Source organism: Podarcis melisellensis (assembly GCF_964234715.1).
Source record: "Podarcis melisellensis genome assembly, chromosome: 6".
NCBI classification, from domain to species: Eukaryota; Metazoa; Chordata; class Lepidosauria; order Squamata; family Lacertidae; genus Podarcis; species Podarcis melisellensis.
The window spans coordinates 78,558,239-78,582,367 of NC_138538.1; the positions used below are offsets into that span (position 1 = coordinate 78,558,239).

At 40.8% G+C, this 24,129-nt stretch overlaps 1 protein-coding gene across 10 annotated transcripts in view; it reads left to right on the forward strand.

Moving 5' to 3' along the window:
- The window catches only part of NTNG1 (netrin G1), a 212,569-nt gene extending 190,144 nt beyond the window's left edge, over positions 1 to 22,425 (forward strand). For all 10 annotated transcript variants that reach the window (XM_081917460.1, XM_081917458.1, XM_081917461.1 and 7 more), the window contains one exon: positions 21,098 to 22,425. In XM_081917460.1, the coding sequence (XP_081773586.1) occupies positions 21,098 to 21,333 (236 nt within the window). In that variant the 3' untranslated portion in view covers positions 21,334 to 22,425. The remainder of the gene's footprint in view (positions 1 to 21,097) is intronic.
- The last annotated feature ends 1,704 nt before the right edge of the window (positions 22,426 to 24,129 follow it).

Here is a 24,129-nt window from a genome sequence, read left to right on the forward strand (position 1 = left end):
GTTCTGTTCCCAATGCCTATGGAACACCAGGTGAAACCTCATTTGTCTTGAATCTAAATATTTGTCAATGCAGTAACATCCAGTTAGATTTTGATATATTTTTAGGTTACTGAGAGGCTGCTGTTGTACTGTTTCTGATTTGTTTTTATACTGTAATCTGTCCTGAAACCCCCAGCAGTAAATAGATTTCAAGGAAGGTGCAAATCAACTAACACTTTCCCAGAGTTCTCAGTAGACCAAATGTTTTCTGAATTCATTTGCGTGTTTTTAAAGAGAAATAGCTGTGCCAGATACAGCTCATATCCTTACTTATCTTGATACCCATGCATTCTATTAGTCTAGGTTCCCACCTCTCTTACACTTTAATTTACCAAAGAAGACATCATGCTCCTCCTAGAGGCTCAAAGTGCCTTTTGATGCAAATGAATCACTATCAAGGTCCACCATTTGTTACACATTAATAGCTGCCCAAAACTGCAACCGGATTGGGACCTTGGCATGTAAAAATAGTTGCTATTGATTTGATTAAATTCACACTATTTTCAATTGATCAACACTTTGGATTGAATTAAGCTATAGCCCCTGTTCCAAAAAAGTTTACTTAGCCAAGACAAGAGTCAGACCAGGGGTTTCAGAGGAGGCTACAGGAGGTTCACAGACAGACAGATGAGTGGCCAGAAAATCTGAGGTGGTGTTTTTCCCATAAAATATTTTAAAAAACAACATTATATATATTTCACCGGGAACTAGCCTTCAAATTAGCATGAATTTTGAAGTGTTTTGATGTCAGCTTGTGCTACCTATAGGTCTTCTGCCTGATTCCCTATTTTTCAGTCCAGGACTCTGTAAACTTTATAATCAGCTCCTTTTCATGTTCACTTCATTTATTTCTCACGGAAATTTATTATAGTAGTACAGAAAATTACAAGAACAGCAACAGCAGCAACATCTCTCTAATGTGCTATAAAGACTCCCGAAAGATTACTTGCATGAGCATGCAAAACATACACTCAATATAAATCCTTGTCTCAGCTGAAACTAAGCCATAATGACAACGAGTAGAATATGTGTAGCATGGGCAAAGTTAATGAAGACAGAGCCAGAGAACTGGTGTTATGCAGAACTGGGGGGGGGGGTATTCTTTTAAGACGGAACCCAAAAACGGGGAAGAGAGAGGGCAGTGGGTCTGCTGTGAGGTGTGTGTTACAAGCTGTGGCACTCTCTCTCTCTCTCTCTCTCTCTCTCTGTGTGTGTGTGTGTGTGTGTGTGTGTGCGAGAGAGAGAGAGAGAGAGAGAGAGAGAGAGAGAGAGAGAGAGAGAGAGAGATATGCATGGCTATGTCCAATGTATAATGAGAATGAGGAAATATAAGGACCCATGGCCTCAGTCACACTTGCATCTAAGCATGCATATGAACTTAACAAACATATGTAATGAAATATTTAGTTCAGAGACAGTGTGCAACAGAGAGGTTACATTTTACAATAGTATGTTGGAAAATCAGTACTTGGATAAAAGTCAAAAGCTTAACATGAACAAAACGTACAGTTTTATTGCAAAAAAATTATAAATATTTATTACTATGCAGTCTTCTGCTGTAGGAAGAAGAATTGGCAAAGCAAACAGCATGTAAATTGGATTGGTAGTATTTTTTTGCATGGGGCAGAAGGAATGGTGAGAGACACCAAATGAATAAGTGGAACCTAATTGGCAAGAGGAAAGAGGAGGGCAACAAGATTATGTGTTACTAGCAGGCAAAATGCAATAACTGGGGTCAATGTACTTTGATGGATATGCAAAATGACAGTGAGGCTGATCTCAGAAACAAAGGATAGTGCGGAAGGTCCTTTGGGGTGAAGTCATGGTCAAGGGAATGGGCCTGCCCAGAGAACCCTACAAACACTAGCTGTATTTACAATAGGCACATGCATGTTGAAGAGGAGTCCTTGCTGTTACACCAACCTAATGCAATTTGAAATTTGGCCTTCTGTCATGAATCTAAGTAATTGTCCCTGCTCACATGGTTGTGTCATTCAGACACAGCTGCCAATTGCATAGGATGCATAGTGGTTCCTTGGTGGCTGTGGATACGTCTAAAACATACCTTACAGAGCTCTGGTTCTGCCCAAGAACTATCCCTCCAGCACATTTCCCTGTAGGTCAAGTTCTCATCTGCATAGGCAATCTGCTTCTGCAAGGCTCAACTAGATGTTATTATATGCAACTATACCTATGAGGTTTCTGGTGTTAGAAATCCGTATCATGCTTCCAAGGAGACCTCCTGTATCAGTGCAGCATAACAACATCCGTGTGCCCTGGCAAAACAGGAGGTCTTTGTGCAAGCTACTGCATGGGCTACAGCATCTGACAACTCATCCAGATCTGCAGAATTCTGGATTCTGTTTAGGTTAGTTGCTTTGTATATGTCTGCTGCCATTTGATTTAATTTATTAATATTATGCCTCAAGGGCCAATAATGTTCATGCAATATCTTATTTTACAGATTTTACTTACTATTTTAATTTGATGTTAAGATTACAAGCCACAGGACACCTAATTCATCACATGGACCTCTGCAATATAAAGTTGTTACTGATTTACTGATGTGAAATGTTCAAGGCAAATTTGTAACCATAGACAGCATGGATGGAAGATGTTACCAAAAATTGACAGTGGGTGTTATCTGCTATCCTGCTGTTAGTCGGGGGCAGGGGATGAAAGTGTCCATTCAATAAGTACAGCTGGTAGGGTGTGGAACCAGGGTTGCCACCAAATTTACCTACAGCAACATTTTATGGTCAACTTGAAAGTTCCTACACAGAAGAAATCCCAAGGAATTTTGAAGGAAGCAAAGAGTTTTATTAAGTTCTTTTTTTAAAATGTCAAGGTGCTTTACGTATTCCCTGTATCCCTATTGCAATGTCCTTTCTTACGGTAGTAGAGATGACCCTTGTGAATATAGGATTTATACCAAAGAATCAACACCCTATACCGTGTTTTTATCTGTTGATTCTACACTACTATCTTAACAAAGAAGAGCAGACAAATAAATAATGACATTGCACATCTGAGGATTTCTTTTTCTGATATGTAGATAGAAACAACTGTGTCACATCACCTGCTTTAACATTTCACCTGGAGGGAATCTGTTGCACATTTCAATGCATTCAGGTGCCTATGTAACAGTTTTTGAGTTTTTCATTTGTAATATTACTTATTCCCATGTTTCAAACAGAGACTAGGAAATATGGGGGAGGGGAAAATCAGAGTCAGAATTGCTAAATCTTAAACTTCTCAGGAGGCAGCTTCCAAAGCAGTGACCCCAGTAGAAGTTTCCATGGAAGTGAAGCCCAATGTGACAGTGAGGCCTCTATCTCTGTTTCTGGATGAGGCACATTTGCTCTTCCTCCTAGTTTCCAAATGACTTTTCTCTAAAGCTGCTGGCAACCCAGGGACACACACACACACACACACACACACACACATCCATGCTCCTAAGTCAAGTAAGAGCAAAGGCTTTTCCAAAACGGCTGGAGTGCATGTCTGCATAAGAGGACACACATGCCTTATCCTCCAAGGAGGCTCCATTCCAGGAAGTCAAGACTCCTTTGCCAGATTATATAAAGGAGGGGTGGAAACCTATAGTCCTCCATACATTTTTGGACCATGACTCCATCACCCCTGGCAAAAGCTGGCTGGGGCTTGTGGGAGTTGTAATCCAAGACACCTGGAGATCCACAGGTGCTCTATCCCTGGTATAAAGCATCAGTCAACACCAAACACCTCCAGTGCCTCTGAGTCTCCTTTTTGGCCTAAGCCTGTAGTTTGGGGAGCTCTCCATGGTCCTGACTCTTATCTGCCTTTATTGCATTTCACCACATCTGACTGGAATATACCCACAGACTCCAGCCTGGAACAGGAAGAGGATGTGGTTTTATTAACACTGAAGGCAGAGCTATTTGCAAGTTTCACTTGGGGCAAGTGTCTCCCAGTGTTGCACATTCAAACACTGTTCAGGCAACTACTCTGCATAATATTAAGTGCTGAGATAGCTGGCTTGCATGGCAATGGTCAAGATTACGAAACAATGGTTTGCCTAAAGCCACTCAATGAATTAATGACTGAATTGAACTTGATGCCTAGGAGTTATCAGCTCAGTTCTCTTAGACATTTTACTTCACTCATAACCATGTATTTAACCTTTCTACGCATTTGCGATCATATATGACCTCAATGGGATATAAAACTAAGATATTTTCCCCCTAAAATGTGTGACTTCATTCTGCCTGTAAAATGGAATAGTTCATTATTTGGAGGGGTTACAAATCACATCCTTTCCCTACTGTGCATTTTTTATCCCAACTAAACTGAATTAGGGATGCAGGCATGAAACACTGAACGTCTATGGCCCTGTTGTGAAAATTCTCATTTATGTGCAGAACATTTAGATAAAGTGTTAAGTATTATTTATTGTATTCATACCACCAATATATAAAGAAATTATATTTTAGAGATCCCAAATTACATTCCTGCATACTTCTAAACTGTGCTCTAAACAATAATCTGTAATACAATGTTTTGTTTTGATAAAGATGGCCTAAATACATCTCATTCTAACAAAGCAAAACAGAAAGACTTAATTTGGTTCCATTTGACAAAATAATATCAATAGAGTGTAGTAGTTGCTTTAGTGTAGTGAGTTAAATGGCACATTTGTTCAGCTCTTACTATGATCTGTTGTTGCAATGCAAATAAACACTAATTTAGCCACACAGGAAACTTTTATAACATGTCTGACACTTGTTGCAACACTCTAAGTTGGAAAAATGTGATGATGCCCTGAAGCTGCACTTATGAATTTACCATCAAATCTTTTAAGTGAAGGCAATCTAGTGGAGTTATTATATGAGGGCTTCATGCCAATTGGAGAACAAAATGTGTCCCAGGGGCTGGTTCAATAAGTTGACTCTGGCCAGGAGATACATTGGTCTGCTCTAGTAATGCTTTTCTTATGGATCTTAAAAAACAACAACACTTCATTTCCATACAACTTCATATGTTGGCCTTATATCAGGCAGAGTATAATGTGTTGCCATGAATGTAGTAATGGGGCACCATACTAGAAATACAACTAACAGTTACCTGTAAAACTTCAGTATAGACAAAGAAGCATAATTTTTCACATCTGTTGAGATAGATGTCTCAGACAATGGTCCCAGTGAAGTACGACCTTTTCTTAGGAGGCTGTCAACTCCCCTAGATTGTCTCAGCAGAAACAGAAGGGGATTTTTATGCCCTCTCCCCAAATTAAAAAATACAGTTGTATCCAGTGCAGTTGTCCCATTAGCACAAAGACTTCCTCCTGCACATCAGGACTCCCTCTCCCTGTGCGCCTTCCACCCACCCCCAAATCTAGAAGGGAGAGAGAGGGAGCCCATGGTGGGAGTTCTTGAATTAACAGGATGACTTTGTTAGAGGCAACCCATAATGTTTGGATGAAGTTGACTGCTGGAGGAGAGGCATTCAGCTTTGCTGAAAGTCCCAAGCATCTCCAGTTAAAATAACTTTTGGCTGCAGGGCTAGGAAAAGCCCCCTTTCTGCTTCAGACCTAGGGGTCCACTGCTACTCCAAACAGAACTGGACTAAATTTTATTTATTGCATTTAAAAAATATTCTGTCCTGACCTTTAACATAAAATTTTTTGGACAAATGGCAGCTTCATATGTTCATTATGTGTTTGTTTATCCATATCCTTGCAATCCCATCCCCACAGCCAGTGACTCAGGTTTAAGCCAGGAAGCTCCACAAGGGTACTCACTCAAATTTTGGGGAAATATTAGATATACCCACTCATAAGTGTACAAAGATTACAATCCAAGGAAAAGGCCATCTTGCTTTATCAGCAGAGTCACATGAGAGTTATTGGCACTTCTGTAGCATGCAAACAATAATGAATGTATAAAAAGTTAAACATGGAGCCTGTTTCTTCTCTTCAGAAAGTATAATTTTTAAGCGGTTAATACTTGATGGCTTGGTAATAAATATTTCAGTACAAGATATGGCAATCAAAAGTAGCTTGGAATGAAAATGCAAAGGGAGCTTAGAACAGAAAGAGACAGAGCTTCTATTAGGTGCATGAAATAAAACAGCTTGAAAGATTAAAACAACAATTGCTATGTTGGACTGCAAATCTATTGAAGGGGAAATTATAATGTTTATTGAGAAGAATTATTCATTGCTCATTTGAGCAAAAGCAGGCATGGGCAGCTCGTATTGTGAAATGACAGGCGGGCAGACATTACTGTAAAAGTTTGTCCTCAGTAGGAGTTGTGAAATTAAGCTTTGTATAAACTGCTTGCTCATCACTGACTTAGAACAGGTACCAAAGAATTCCCAAAAATCCAGCAATATATAAACCTGGCATTAAGGCCAATATGAATAGATATAAACTATTTTTAAAAAGTCATTATTAATAAATTCCATTGCATTTTTTTAAGCCAAGATCATTAAAAGGAAATGTTGCTAGATATGGGGTATGTCCATGGGAGGAGCCCCCTAGTTTGTGGCAAGTCTGGTGGCAGAGCAACTTCACCTAAGGTGGCCAGCTATTTCCCCGCCCCCCAACAAGTCTACTACCTACCACCAAATACTATATCACAATACTACCCAAATGACAACGGGGCCACAATCAGAAAGCAAAGGATTCTCCCTACTACCACCACCAAATGATGCAAATCAAATAGGGCAAACCCACCAGGTCACCATGTGGGGTGTTCTATGGCTCACTGGCCCCTATCTGGGCTTTCAAACACAACCTTCCCCCTGGACTCCTTTACTGGGGTACCCTGTAATTTTGATTGTGGAGAAAGGGTGTGGGACCCACCCCCTTGACTAAGGATTCAATCCAATGCCTCTTTCCACCAAAGCGTTGTGACAGTTGCTATGAGGAAGGCAAAACTGCAAGGCAGGCCCAATTTTGGGGCAGCGGAATTCCTCCCTGGCCCTGAATATGGTGACTCATCAATTCCACAACAAGGTGATACATGGGTGCTGCCCACTTACCTCTAGGCATCAGTCTCATGCTGACTGCTGTCTGCTCCCAGCGCAGCTGGTTTAAATGCTGTGGCAGTGGACCAGAGTGAAGCCTGGGTCCATCGCCAGAGGCCCGCCCACCCAAATGGCCATGACTGACCAATTCAAATAAAACTCAGTGGTAAATCTCGTTGACCCCTGCAGCCAGCTGAGGCTGATGATGGAGTCAGTCAGGTGTGCAGATAAGAACCCGCTGTTAACGGTAAGCAGTCTTTACTGATTTTACAGATAGGGCATGCTGAGCTTAGTAGAAAACATATCCCATACTAAAGAAAACACTAAACATGAGCTGTAAGCATGGAAACCAGTGTCATACACTGTTACTTAGAAGTGAGTCCCATTCAGTTTAATGACATATACTTCCTCCCAGGTAAGTGGGTATAGGATTGCAGTCTGAATCTCTTTACTTGCCTCTGTTAAGGTTATTTCAACAGCAACAAAAAAAAATACCATTGGCAACAAAAAAGAAAAATTAAGGCAGCTCTACTACTAGCATTTAGCCGGGAATTAAGTGCTATGAACAGTTTAAGCCTCACATCTCAGTAAATATTGCATGGGATTGGGCTACATAAGTGTGAAGCAACGAACTGCATTTTTGAGAGCTACGGACAGATCGTTCCAAATACAAACAGGAACACGCAATCTCTCAAACATGTTCCCAGACATGTCCCCAGGCAGACGATACATATGCAGAGATGCACAGATTCCAGTCATTGAAGGAGCTTTTGAGCCGAAGCACACACTACATCCTCATTATATATCAGCAGGAGATTATTCAGCAGGGTGTTCAGTTAATGAGATGCTGCATTGTGGTAAATTTGGAAAAGTAGCCATTTTGGTGTCACAAGGTAAAGTCCTCTTTCAGTGGAAAGGATGCTTAACTTAAACTGTCATCATTGTCTAGGTTTTTTCTTCCTTTTAAAAAAATTATTATTTCCAAGGCAGTTGTGGAGAGACAGTTTCACTATATGTGGCCCTCCCCAACCACAATAAGAGTGGGTTTGGAGAATAAGGCAGGAGCTGCTGAATATTATAATGTAAACGGGTCAGTATCTTTGAGCCCAGTCACCCACTTCTACCTATCAACAGCAGAAGAGATTTACAAACCTCTTTAACAGGCACAAGTACAGAAGCGTTGGGCTCCAATCCTACATATACTCAGTAAGCCACACTGAATTCAGTGGTGCTTACTTTTGAGTAGACACATATAGGCTTGTGCTCTTGTGACATGCCTAACTTCAACACGGCTGTGCCAGTTTAATATGTTCTTCTTCATCCAGCTTTCTCACGCAGCAATACAAGGGACACAACTTAGTCTCATTGGCACAAAAACATACCAGAATTGCAGACCCAAGGTCAAAGAGCATTACCCCAAAATGTACCTTGTCCACATTCCCAATTTTCAGATACCCATAGCACTTTAAACAAGCTAGCTATTATACATGATATGCTGATGTTAAGCTTATCACCATGCAGTATATTTAAACTTTTAAGAAATTCAAAATAACTCACTAAATGTTTAGCTCCAAGCCTGTAATATAAAGTTTTATGTGATTTTCAGGTTCCTTTCCTCCTGACAGATCCTTGCCGTATTTACCAACCTGGTCTTTCCCAATATGCTTCTCAAACACATGATAAACTAAGAAGATCCTTCTGGATCAGGCCAATGACCCATCTAACCCTGCATTATGTTCTCACAGCGGCCAACCAGATGCCTGGGGGAAGCCCACAAACACAGGGCCTGAACACAACAGCACTCTCCCCACCCCTCTGTTCCACCCATCTGTTCTCTTCCAGCACTTCTACTCCCAGTCTTGCTTTCCTACGCATCTTACTCCTTTTCCCCTTCTTGCCTTGGATAATCTGACCTGCCATTTCCACCAGTGGCAGCTGCAGGCTCTTCAAAATGTCAAACTGCTGTGCAACAGAAAGGCAGCTGAGGTCATTACTGAAAGAGGCTTCTTCATCACCACTAGAGCCATAAAAACAATTCCCTTTGTAGATTATAGTACAGATACTGAGAAGAAGCAGGCTTCTCTGTTTCCTTTGAAAAGTGTTTAACGTTCTAGCCATCATCTGAGAGCCTTGAGCAACTTCACTATATTAGAACCAGGACTTTTTTTCCAGCCATAATTCAGTTCCGGCACCTCTCAGATAGGCCATTGCCATTATATGAGAACAAGGGAAGTGTTCATGGTGAGTTCTGGTACCTCTTTTCCTAGAAAATAGCACTTCAATTCTTGCTTCACCTAAGGTAGATTCAAAGTTTAAATACTTTGTGTATTCAAAAAGATATGAACCTTATACTTTTCCATAATTACTAGAAAAGACAGAAGAGTGCTGTTTGGTTTACATTACTAAAGGTATTTAAAAGAGAAAATATTGTGAACATTTTGCTTCTTATTTAAAAGTCTTCGCTGATAAGAAAATGTATAAATCTTAAATACCATATCATAATTTAAAGAGGTGTGAGTAGGAGGCATTCCAATAGAGAGATTATTTATTTTCACCTTATATTTTACAGTGCTGGCACAGTGACGTAGCAATAAATAATCTGCCTTTTTCCACACATAAAGCAAATAGGGGGTATGTGCCTCATAACTAATATAAATCCTGATTTCCCCCTCCCCCACCTGTTAGCTTGGTTCATAAAAGTAATATTATAATTTTACTCTACTTTGCAACCTCCACAGATAATTCTTTGGAGTTGGTCAATCCAAGCCTTGCTTCCATCTCCATACAAATTTGAGGGATTGAAAAGTGACATCTTGTTCTGTGGAGATCACCCCCTAAACTTGCATTCATCCGCAAGTAAAGCAACACAGGATATATTTCACAAGGCCTTCTGCCTATATCACCATAACCACATTTGGAATCCCTGATCCCTATGGAGAAGGCCAAGAATGCAATCCTTTCCTCCTAGCTGGAAGCAAGGGTTACAGCTAGATATAAAGATATTGCACATGTGGCTCTGCCATATTCTTATTATCCATTCATTTATTCATGAAATGTATTTATTAAATTTATATTCCTCCCTTCAAACCCAGAGCAGTGCATGACAAAATATATATAATATGGAGATCATAAAACAACAATTATAAACTGGATATTTATTTATTTATTCCTTCACTTAATTTTTCATTTGTGCCACGTTCTGCTCTTGTAAGTGGTGTTCTACTGTTGTTAGTTAGGTTTCCCCCCAGAAAACAAAACATTTAAATTAATTGATAACCTATTCAATTTCAAGCCATAATGTGGAAACATGGCCTCTTTGCTACTATTCAGCTCTTGTCAATATATCAAGTAAAATCCCAACTTGTGTGATTTACCATAGGGGGAGAGGGAAATCTAAAATGGAATTTGCACAAATTGTCAAAACAATAAATTGTCATTTTGTTCAAAGCCAAAGCAATATTAAAAATAGGACCAGCTTCCATGCACAACACTAAAGTGAAGCAGTAATTAAAGTTTTTAATTGGCATGGATAATCCAGACAGAAATCTAATATCTTTCTCATTGTGAGGAAATCCAAATCCAAAGGATTCTCTTTTAGCTACCCAAATGTAGAATAATTCTTTTCAAAGCATTTCCATAAGCATTTTGCTATGCACAGCGGGTATCTCGCACAAAAATTTACATAACAGACTTGACTTACCTCTTTGGATCCATTCTAATCTACTTATTAAAATGTGTAGGGCAGTATTTTTCTTCCCTGACAAAAAACTGGAGTGTACATATATAGCTCAGCCAGAACAAATTTCCCTTTTAAGTCAAGCATACAATTTTCAAATGTGGTATTAGACAAGAGTCTGTACGGAAACCCACCATATTGCTCAGTAACCCTCTAGTCACATCCCAATGCAAGATTTCCATAAAAGAGCTGTGCTCCAGTATCATCTGCACGCTTTTTAATAATTCAGAAGATGGGGAATTGTATAGTTATAATCCAGAGTCCAAAGTATTTTCCAAAGGTCCCCATAAACTCTCATTGCCAACTGTGATGGTTTATACTGTGTACTGAATGCTTTTTTTCTCTTCTGTAGTAAACAGTGCACCCAAGTTGCATACACAAGGCAATATTTAATATTCACATACTATGGAGGCAGCTTACTGAGAGCTGATCCTGAAATGAAGGTGGCAGAACAGCCATTTTATGGATAACTGCAAGACAGATTTCACATTTTTCACAAGCCCGAAACCTACTTATGAGACTTGTTGAAAGAAACCACCTCACTAACTGAATTCTTGGGAAATGAATACTGATGAGAACAAAAGCTTTCTTCGAAAGTCTATTGTTTTATCTAGTTTTGAATCCATTTCAGAATTTTCTACACACACACACTTTACAGTCCTTGAGAAATATACATATTGTCATTGCCCTCACTTGCTTTAACTGACATTAGTTGCCTTCAGTGATCATCATTTGGTCATATATCTTTATAGCATCATAACCAAATTACATCCACTATATCAAGGGTGGAGAACTGGATTTGTCCAGCAGGACAAGTCCGAGAGGTGAGCAAGGCCTCTCACCTGTCAATCACCTCACAGTTGGGTATGTGTAACCTGGTAAAGAGAAGTCTGAGAGGTGATTTCATAGCCATCTTAAAATATACATGAAGGGCTGTCACATAGAAGATGGAGCAAGCTTCTTTTCTCCTGCTCCTGAGGGACCCAAACCAATGGATTCAAATTGCAGGAAATGAGATTCTAACTAAACATCAGAAGGACTTTCTGACAGCAAGAGCTGGCAGTGGAACAGACTACCTTGGAGAGTGTAGAATCTACTTCCTTGGAGGTTCTTTTTAAAACATAGGTTGGATGGCTATCTGTCAGGGATTCTTTAGCTGCAATTCCTGCATTGCAGTGTCAAGTGAGACCCAGAGAATGAGCTAAGTAGTGCTGGTAATAGGCACTTCCAAGACCTGAGGCAAGTGCCCAACCATGTCAACCTCTGGTGCCCGGGGTAGGAAAGGAGGAGTGTGTTCTCGGGGCAGGGAGTTGGTGGGTGGGGCTCCTGAAGAGTAGATGCAGTGGGGTGGGCAGATGGAAACCAGAAGAGAATTTTGAGTGAAACCATAAAATTTATTATTATTATTATTACCCTGCCCATCTGGCTGGGTTTCCCCAGCTACTCTGGATGGCTCCCAACAGAATTGATGATGATGATGATAATAATAATAATAATAATAATGCGATAAAACATCAGACATTAAAAGAATGTAGAGGCATATAAGATTCATTTCTCCCTTTCAAACATACCAAGCACTCCAAACCACAGCCGTTCCTACTAGAAAGACTTCGTCTTCTGGTGTGGTTGCATACTCCTGACTCTCTTAAGGCTGCCCAAGGCTCTGTGTTATGACATGTGGCTTTCCTCCATCAAAAAAAATTAGGTTGTCAGTACCTTCTGGGAAGAAGAATCTACATTTTCATGCGGACTGTTACTGCATACTTGGTACAGATTTTCATATATAGATACCGGTATATGTAATGTCCAACCTAAAGCTGAACAGGAAAACATTTGCTCTCCTTCACTGTGGGAGTCTTTTATCGCATTTGAATACTACTATGTTCCCTTCATTTTCTTATCTCTAAGCCGTATGCGCACAGTTCCTTTGGCCTTTCATTACCAGCCTCATGCTTTTGAACTTCATTATCACATTTACAGCTTTCCCCAGTCTTCACCAACCGATTGTACCCCTCAGGTGACTCCAGCAGCTTTAAGGACTGTATTATGAACTGCCTGGTATCCAAAGACAATCAAAAGGATTTATGGCATGGCTGGAGCTGAGGATTCCTTCCCACCCTTAAGAATCTTCTTCCTGAAAGCACTTGATCTAAATCAGACAACTGCACAAGCTTAGTTAACCGCGCCTCCCCTTGCCTAAGAACAACTGGAGGGCTCCATCCCCTCTGGGACAACAGTAATTCTAAAATGCCTAATCCTGGATTTATTTTCAATTTTGTCCGTTTTAGAAAGCAATCTCTTGTTATCCTCTATCAGGCCTGTCAAAACGACTCTATGATGTGAGATTATTATCTCTGTCTGGAGAGAGTGCCCACTTATTCTTGTGTGCAGTGCTGGATATTGTTCCTTTACTCTTTTACCTTTTCTGTTATTTCAAAGTCCTTGGTAGCTGCATTTCTACTGTTGCACACCTCTGGAACCGATTGTATGATTTCATAACATTTTTGAGCATAGGAGATATAGAATAGTTTTAAGTCTATTTCTCTATACCCCTGGTCTCAAAAAACCCTTCCTTCCTTCCTTCCTTCCTTCCTTCCTTCCTTCCTTCCTTCCTTCCTTCCTTCCCTTCCTTCCCTTCCTTCCTTCCTTCAACATATTAGGAAGTGTTGAGGTTTCAAAATTGTTACATTGCCCTTATGCAAACATTCTGAATGAGAAAATCCAAACATAAGTTTCTGCTTCCCATATTTTCATGGAGCAGTGTCTATATGAATTATTGCAGTCCTGATCCTATTCCATAATTTAGCCCAAAATTGGGTCGTCGTCGTCATCATCATCAAACATGGCACCACTGCCTTACTCTTCAGAAGCTGGTGGATCCTGATCAGAAACTGGCTTAAAACAACTTGCTATGCCAACAACTGTAAGATTTTTATTTTTTAAAAAAAAACTCATTCTCCAGAGATCTAGTATAAGTTCAAATAAATATTTACAGAAGGTCATTAAGTGTGATGCTTTGAAAATAATCTGATTTAATTCACTGGGACTTATTCCAAATTAAGTGTGCATAGCCCCAGGCTAAAAGTCCTATGAATATTTACTTGGGGATAAGACCACTGAATGCATTGGGATTTACTTTTGAGTAAACACATGTAGGATCGAGTTATTATTCAGCAATGAGTTGCCTTTGGGCAATGTTGTTAACTTGTTTTTATGATTTTAAATCTAACTTCATTTCAAATTAAGTGGGTGGCTACCACATCCCTTTCAGATGCGATAGTTGAAGATGCATCCATCTCCAGCTCTGTGGCTGATCTTGATTTTTCTTAAGCACCCCCACCCCCCTTGATATGTAATTAATTACTTCACCTTCTCAAAGACCATTACTTTCACTTTTTTGTCTCATGGGGGGGGGATATTTCTTTTTCAACCTAGTCTTCATGTTATAATTATTCATTCTTTCCATAGCGTTGGAGTAAGTGGTTGTTTTTCATAGCAGCATACAGCTTTCTTTCACATGATTTCACATTGTAAAAATAGGAAAAATGATATAATGTTAGTATATATATACTAATCCACTGAATGAATGTCACTTTTTAGAAGATCTACTGCTGTACCAGAGGTCAAAAGCTGTTACATTCATTTTCCAGTCCATATTGCTGGAATCGTGACTTCATTCAAAATCTGGGCTGGGTAAACCTTAGGTGAAATGTTAAGAAACATGAAAAGCCTGCAATCAGCAGCACCTAAATATAGTATACTGACTCTCGTAGTCTTTAATAGGGTCATCCATTATGCTATAATGATTATAGGGTGTCTGCCTTGAGTGGCTCCTTTCCCTTCAGTCTTAACACTTTGGGTCAGCCTCAAATGCCACCTTTTCTCAGCTGCTTCAGCATTAATCAGCCACCAAGTGGAAGAAATGGCTGCTTTTCCCAGGAGGCAATTGCATCCCAGATCTCCCATTGCCAAAATGTAGAAATCCATCAGTCCCAGCTATTAAGTGCTAATGAGAGCAAGGTTTCTGTGCATTTAATAGCCGCGTGGGAGCAGGGATATCATCAGGTGATGCTTGTCTCACTTGTAGATGACAAACTGCCACCTTTCTATGCAACTAAAAGTACGCCAGCACAGTGTGCTTCTTTGCATCTTCCCCTTATTGGAGTTCATACAGGTGATGGCTTGCACCACTCTCTTATTACTGGTATTCAGTATTTTATATTTATTCAATACGTTATTAACAGTAATCAGCTTTTGTCATGTGATGGTGAGACCTTTGTTCTTAAATCCTGTTTTAGGTACATAAAAAACATGAAAGCTACTTCTGATCTATCTGGGCCCCATATGAAGCTGTGGCATCCCCAGACACTCTGGGGTTCTCCAGTGGTGTACTATACATCTCAGTTCCATCACCTCCCTGTTAGTGAAAAAGATTCACATGCCCCAGAATGCTGTTCCCACTGCAGCATATGTTGATCAAAACAACTCTTCCCTTTTTTTTTGCTAGATTTCCAGTTATTAATGACACTGGGATTAGAAAACAAATGGCTTCTTGTGAATCTATACTGCCATTTTCTAACACGTGAACTTGTGCTACAGTATTGTGATTATGCCTCTGAAGTTGTTGTGTTTGCTAATCTGCCATGAACCAGTCATAGTTGGAAGATAGCTACTATGGGTCCTACCAAATGTCCATTTATTCAAATATTGCTTCTGTCTGATGGTGTGAGTGAAAGCAACTTGTGTGGCAGAACCAAGGAAGAAATAAATTTGTGGCTAGCCAAAGTTTGAAGGGTATAGATGACTCACCAGCTTCACTCAAACATCAAAGATAAAGAATAGAGATGATCTGGATATGATTTGCGTAACAAACATTGTCATTTGCAGCCAAGCAAAGGTAGGTAAAGGTAAAGGCATCTTATTACAGCCATAAGATAATGAATGCATGAAACTACACACACACACACAATGCATACAAACCAATGCATAAAACATCCTCTTCAAGGTGTTTTACATGAGGATTTGCCTTCACTTTTTTAGCTTGCATGTCATAGCATGGGTCAAGCTACTAGTATCCTTTCTATATAGCCCTCTAAGTGCTTAGGACAGGGCAAACCAAGAGTTAGAGCATCACAAAACATATCACTACACCCCAGTTGAAAAAGCAGAAGTATCAGCACAAATGATTAAAATGGAGCTGCCAGTAATTTCATCATAAGACTTAATAAAATGCTGCAGTTACTGTGGGATGGAAACCATAGGCGCAGACAGGGATCATTCACTCTTAAACACTCATATGTTTTGCAAATAAAAATAAACCAAAACAATAATTATTAGTTATGAGATAGACTCACTTAAGGAAATGTCTCAATTTGCATTCAACGTCTAGATATTAAGAGCTCATCTGGTGTTTAAGAGGGGCATTTAATTAACTATTAGTTTCCCATTTAATTATTTAAGGCTAGTAATGATCAATATCCATGCTATTGCATTGATACTCCATGCCTGACATTGCCCAGTTTAGAAAGAAACAAAGAAACACCAAACCACAGCTGCCCTTTTCAGACATGCCAAATCTTTTAAGGGACTTTGCAGCTGGATTTTTCTACAAAAGTTTTATTTATTTCAAGCCAAATGAACTGAAAGATCATATGTGAATATTAGCTATAAGCAGCATAGTCTGCAACCTTACACACACTTAAGTCCCATACCTGTCTACTCCAAAATGGTCTCATTGGGTCAATGGAACTATACCTCTTATGGTAAGTGTTCATAGGATTACAGCCTTGCTGAGGATATAGACTGTAAGGAATAATAATCGCTGATCATGTGACTGCAGTGCAAAGCAGACAAATCATTTATCAACAACACAAATCTTCATTCTCCTCAGAGGCATTGCTTTTCAGTGCTGTTGGAAATGCATCACTTTACATCCAGCACCACAAACAGAAATAGAACTCAACATATGCTATGGTATTCACTGGAGTCAATTTATTAATTTAGATGCTAATCAAAGGATTATATACATATTTGAGTGAACCAGTCTGAAGATTTCCAAACAAATGTGGAAATTCACAAAATATAATCTTGCTATGAGTATCTATGAAAAAGTCTAGTTCCTTATTCTGCATTTATTTCTTCTGTTGCTGCTTGCAATCTTTTCCCAGACTTGAAATCTCATCAGACTTGCTTTATGGTTTATTATTTCTCTTGGTTTATATCTGCAATATAAATATGCCCAATTAGGCTCGTCTAGTGTGCTATATTAAAGAAGACTAAAATGCAGACATATGGTCATCATCATCACAATTCCCTGAGCAAGCAGCATTTATAATGGCTTAATATGCAGTTGTGACATTTACAGATCAGAAACTGTGGATGCATTTCAGTGTTGTGTCAATGGGTCATAAAAAATACATTAGCACTATAAAAGGAATCACACAGGAAGGTGACGAAGGAAGAACATGTTTAGATGCTGCCTGTTGGTTGCCCTCCTGTTAATTATGGCACGGTATGCTGGAGAGGAAGTGAAAGAGCATTATTATTCAACGCATTTGCATGAACAGAATTAGAAGTCAACTGTGCATCGGGAACAAAGGGCATGCTTTATAAGCAACTGTAAGGGAAGCAATTCCACCAAGAACTACTTGTTGCTGCAACCACTGTTGATTTGAATAGAGCGAACACATGAAACTTCCTTATTTTTCTGTCAGGGTTTGGTCCATCCTGTCCAGTGCTGGCAGCAGCTCTCCTGGGTCCTACTCAGGTCTGCTCCCTGAGATTGTTCTAACTAGAAATGGAGTCTTGGATTGAACCTGAGAACTTCTGCTTAAACAACATGCATTGAATTACTGAGCTATTGCCTTCCCCCGATAAAGAAGGCTATGAGGGATTTATTTCATTGGTACTTTGAGTGTTTAAACTCCTTTTAGAATATCTCTATCATAAAAGAAGAAGGATTAGCAAGAGATTGGACAGAGGATGCATGCTGGGTGGGTGGAAGGAAGAGAATGTATGCATAGGAAGAAATGTTTTAAAATGTGACATATGTACTTCTCGGTTAATCGTCTGTGGCTAGTAGTCACTTTGGTGTTGTTTTAAAAAGGGAGACATTTGTCCTATTTCTTTCTGTATTCACTTGCTTATGAGATTCCCCAGGAGCATGCTCCCATTGCTCTGCTATTTCCTCCTCGTGCTTTCAGCTTACCTTCCACAGATACGTTTGCTCCTTGTAATGGCATCATGTCTCATATTGGTATTTTGCTTTGGGCAACTAAGTGTTGCCTTTTTGTTAATGCACAAGTTTTGTCCTGTTTGCTGCAAATATCATCATTGTATATAAACATGACTATTAATAATTCCAGTTCAATAATAATAATGACAACATATAGAGACTTTGTTCAGACAGTAATGCTTCCCTTTGCTATGCCCTGTCTGTCAGGTAAACTGCACCTTAAGGCACTCCAAAGGCAGGGCCGGCCTAGCTCTAAGGCAATTGCCTCAGGCAGCAGGATCCACAGGGAAAACAGACCCTGATACCAATGTTCACTCACCCCTTCTTCCCTGGGGGAAGGCACCATTTTGTGGTTCGCCTCAGGGGCCAAAATGTCTTGGGCTGGCCCTGTCCAAAGGTATAAAATTACTTGGCTACTGAATAACTGTGAGCCTTCAATCTGACAACAAATTAAGTTGGCATTGATCCCAAAAAATCCCCATTGTATTTGAGTCTGTGTAACTTGGCCCTTAGGGACGCAGGTGGCGCTGTGGGTTAAAGCCTCAGCGCCTAGGACTTGCCGATCGAAAGGTCGGCGGTTCGAATCCCTGCGGCGGGGTGCGCTCCCGCTGCTCGGTCCCAGCGCCTGCCAACCTAGCAGTTCGAAAGCACCTCCGGGTGCAAGTAGATAAATAGGGACCGCTTACCAGCGGGAAGGTAAACGGCGTTTCCGTGTGCGGCTCTGGCTCGCCAGAGCAGCGATGTCACGCTGGCCACGTGACCCGGAAGTGTCTCCGGACAGCGCTGGCCCCTGGCCTCTTAAGTGAGATGGGCGCACAACCCCAGAGTCTGTCAAGACTGGCCCGTACGGGCAGGGGTACCTTTACCTTTACCTTTTTAACTTGGCCCTTGAGCCCTGGTTAAGCATTCACCTGAATGCTTGTGTGGGTAGAAGAGGAGAGATGCGGCAGTGCTTCTGGACATGCTGCCTTCACTTCAGAACTTCCTGCATTTGGGGAAGACTGTATCAGGGCTCATGAGCATGCTTAGCATCCCCCTTCAGACCCCTCCTCTCTGCACAAAGGAGGTCTGAAATGCAGCTGGTCCACATGGGAATGTTGGGATCAGGACTTGCATGCTCACCCCTGCCCTGCCTGCCCTCTTTAAGTGCACGCGTGTTCACTCCGAAAGCCTGGAGAAAGCCAATATTGATAGCACAATCCTATGCATGTGTATTCAGAAGTAACTCCCACTGTGTTAATCTGGGCTTACTCCCATTAAGGGTGCATAGGATTGCCGCTTAAAGCTTTTGGCTTCCATCCAAGAAAGTCATTTACATGCAAGTAATACTTGGAGTTTATATAGACGCTCAAAAGAATTGCGTAGAAGTCAAAGGAAGAAATCAGTTGAGTTAAAGGAGTAGGCACTGCTGCAGAGAAATATTCAAAGATCCTGTAATGTGCCTTTGATTGAGTTTATTTGAGCCAGGTTCACTGTCTCCAGTAATTCAAAGTGGACTGGTGTATTTTGCCATCTCACAACAAAAAACTAATGTGAGCATGGTAAACATAATGGGTTGGATCCAACAATGCCCTTCTGCCCACAGAGGGAGGCTTCTACTAACAGAATGGCTATTTCACATAGCACACAGAAGGTTTGTTTGAGAAAGATGAAGCAAACAGCACAATCCTAACCATTTCTACTCAGAAGCCAGTCCTGTTGAAAGCAATGGGGCTTGCTTCCAGGTAAATGGGGTTAGGATTGCAGCGTAAAACCAGAATTGTTATTCCTTTGGTGCAGCATCAAATTCAACCCCTTGCACAAGCTGGGGAACTGCTATAGAACCTACCAATTTATAGCGCCGCATGTATTTGCAGAAAAGTGCTGTGTGCTATTTTCCTTCCACTCACTGTTCTTTGAATCTCAGCTCTATAGTTTGGATTCAAAGCAATGATTACCAACGTATATACAGATTTTGGAAACACACAGAGCCACCTGTTACACAGAACTGTATGCCTGGTTTTCCATTATTCACATAATTATTTATATCTTTTGAGTGTCGGTTACATGCACCCAGGAAGACTTCTGCATGGGCATCTCATCAGGGTTATGCCACAGTATAATTTTAGCGCTGAATTGGTGGTGTGATCTTTGGGCATATTAACATAGCTTTCAAGTCACATTCAGAACGTTCGCGAAGCATAGACCTACCAAGACTGTACCACCACTGTAGGTGGGGCAATAGCGTTTTCCTTCATGTGGAAAAGTAGCATATCAGGGAATGAGTTGAACTAGTAACCTTTTCTCTAACATGTTAAGTTTTCTGGAAGGGAAAGCTCAGACATGTGCTCCTACACCTGCTGTCTGTAGTGGAACACTCCCAGAAAGTCTATACAGTACTGTAATTTTTTCTGAATGCATAGCTTGGATAAATCTGCACAATACACAAGTGCAAACTTCCACAGTCTAAAATGTTCTAGGTTTTCCTCTTTGACCACTGCACTTAAGCAGATTGCCATAGGCTGGTGGACAGCGTGTCTGGCTTTCTTATGTTCACCATGAGGAAAAGGTGATGCTTCCTCCCCCCCCCCGGGGGGGTTATATGCACCCCAGACTAGCAGCCTTGTGCGTGTTCTATCCTGCACACCAGAGTCTGTGGTAACCCTGGTAACATGAACATGGGAAGGTAATTTAAGCCTTCAGCTGGGAGCTGTAACACAGGTTGGTTTATACACAAGTTGGAAAACCAGCACATTCAGTGTGCATAACTGCTGGCTGTGGGGGGCAAGCACTTGACTGCTTATAGGCTGCGTATATAAAGCTAACCCTTTCAGGGAGGTGAGGGGATGAAGTCACAGAGATTCACGACCAAAGAGGCAGGCCCACTCTCAAGCCATGTTCTTCAGTACATTTGCTGGTGAGTAATTACCATGGGTTTAGCAAAGCTACTCACAAGTAAATGCACCGAGTACTGAAATTATCGGACTTTAGGGGCGGGCGGGTTGAAGAACCAATGCTTTTATTTTTATTTTTCCTCGTTGCTTGTCAAAGCCAAGTCACTTATACTGATTATGCTTTTCTCTTTCTACTCCTCCTTGCAGCAAACGTATGTGACAATGAACTTCAGATTTGCCAGAATGGGGGAACGTGCCACAACAACGTCCGCTGCCAGTGCCCTGCAGCCTACACTGGTGTGTTGTGTGAGAAGCGGAGTTGCGAAATGGACCCAGACGGTTGCAGTCAAAGCTCTGCGCAAGGGGCAATATCATTACCACGTGTTATACTCCTATTACCACTGATTGCTCCATTAGGATTAAGTGGGTTTCTCATATTCTAGGCAACCCAGCTTTGGAGGGTCAACTTCAGACTGCTTAAAACAAAAAAAGAACATGCCACAGGAAATCTGGGGAAAAGAAATTGCAGCAGCAGCAGCAAGCAGATGCTAATAAGTCTTTCAAAAACATAAAAGGGGGAAAACTAAAATCTCCACACATATATAGACTCTATAAAGGCCCAAACGAACTAAGCCATATCTATCCATTGTGGACAACCCAGCGAGTCAAGACTGTTATTTTCTGACTCAAGCTTAAGTCGGCAGCTGCCAATACTATTACTACTAAGTCACAGCTGCAAAAGCTTACACAGGATCGAAAAGGCTTTCGTAACCACCCCCAGACGGGAATACAAAGAAAGAAAGAAACTACAAAACCTTGCTTCCTCCAATCTGGTGCGCAACTGTACCTCTTCCCAGTGTGTGGACCAACCAAATAGAGGCAATTCTTTGCTGTCAGTGCATTGTGGGTATAAGGAAATCTGTTTCAAAGCTGCCATATTGGCCTGCTTCAGCCCCTGAAATTCCCTTTCCAACTGTGCTTTAGTGAACGTTGCTCTGTAACCCTTGTTGGTTGAACGATTTCTTTGTCTGATGTTAGTAAATGCACATGTGTACCAGCTCCCTCCTCAATAAATCTAAAGCCAGTCATACCCTTGTATATTTTAGAAGCACTGCATCAAGTTCATGCAGTGCTGACCTACTGTACAAGAGTGGCTATAGGACAAAAAAAAAGAGTGTATTTATCCTTTTGTATTCAAATGAAGTTATTTTTCTTGACTAACGTAAGACGTAGATTTTTTGTATTATTGCCAATTTGTGTTAACAGACAATTTATTAATGTACTTTAATCCTAATCAGATTAAGGGGGGGGAAGTTATTTTTTATTTTCATCCTATTTTTTTCCTTTTTCTTTTTTCTTTCGCTTTTCATTTAATTGTGCAGAGATTTCTCTGTATGGGCAACGTGCTGGCATCAAAGAATATCAGTTTACATATTATAGCAAGTGTAATAAGATTCCACCAAAGGACATTCTAAATGTTTTCTGTTGCTTTAACACTGGAAGATTTAAGAGAATAAAGATTCCTGCGTAAACAATTTCAGGGATTAGTATTGCAATTTCTTAACTGCATTTTACCAGTTTGATGGAATAGAAATTCAAATGCAGAATTGTGCAGACACGATGAGATGGATGTGAAAGAAAACTCCCCAAATGATTCAGAGACAGCAATTATGAGTCGCAAGGCCATGGTAGGTAATGTTTCAGCTGACATACAAGCTCAATTCATTGCCTTCAAATCAATTCAGTTTAGCTACAATCATATACCAACTTACTTGGGAGCAAGCCCCATTGGCCTCAATGGGACTTACTTCTGAGTAGGATGCCTAGGATTACAAGTGTCAAAATACTAATTATAATTTCTGCTAACTAATTTATTCACAGTAATACATATAACACATAACATACATGTATCAAAATAGCTTTATAAAACTGAAATGAAATCAATGTTCACAATTCATATTTCAACGTTGATTTTTTTTAAGTCAAGCTCCAATACATGAAACTTACAAGTCAAACTATGACATGAAAATTCAGCATTCAAATATTTGGACTGGTTAAATGAATGAAGGTAATATAAAGTACGTAAGTATAAGTAATCTATGCAAAACTGCCAAATACTGATTGCTACTATGTCAGATACAGTCAACTTATCTAATTAATTAACTGTATAGCATGCCTTCAACAAAGAGGTTCCCAGGATAACCGACAAAAGATAAAAGAACAAAACGCTATCATAAACAAAATGGTACTAGACTAGCAGCTTCTAGCAGCATTTTTAACAGTTTGAAAAAGCCAAGAAAATGCAAGTTTCATCGCTGCGAAGATGAAGGCACTAGGCAAATCCCCTGGGAAGGAATTTCCAAAGGCAGGGTGCCACAACCAAGAAGGCCATATTCCTAGTTCCCACTTATGAAGACCAAGGCACTCACAGGAGAACCTTTGTAGATACCTTCAGTGCACATACTGGTTGATACGGAATGAAGTGCTTGTTGTGCTTATTGTCATGTGTTAGAAACTATCAAACACTGATTGGTATTGCATGCCAGGTCTCCAGTACTGTTAAACACTGATGGATACATGTCAGCAACTGACTAGGGCTGAATGCCACTTGTCAGATATCAGATATATTGACTATTGTTGCAAAACCTTTGAGTGCCAGTGCTGAATTTTCAAGTATATGTCAAAAATGTGCACATCAATATAACATCTGTGATCAAGAATTCTGAAAGCATTATTACTGGGGCGGGGGGGGGCATTTTGCTATACACTTAAGCTAAAATAGGTCTGTGGTTAATAGATGTGTGGTATGATTGCCAGCGGGACACGGGTGGCGCTGTGGGTAAAAGCCTCAGCACCTAGGGCTTGCCGATCGAAAGGTCGGCGGTTCGAATCCCCGCGGCGGGGTGCGCTCCCGTTGCTCGGTCCCAGCGCCTGCCAACCTAGCAGTTCGAAAGCACCCCCGGGTGCAAGTAGATAAATAGGGACCGCTTTCTAGCGGGAAGGTAAACGGCGTTTCCGTGTGCAACTCTGGCTCGCCAGAGCAGCGATGTCACGCTGGCCACGTGACCCGGAAGTGTCTTCGGACAGCGCTGGCCCCTGGCCTCTTGAGTGAGATGGGCGCACAACCCCAGAGTCTGGCAAGACTGGCCTGTACGGGCAGGGGTACCTTTACCTTTACCTTTATGATTGCCAGCACTGTGGAGCAACAAATGTCTTGCAACCCCCCTGCCCCATAAGCA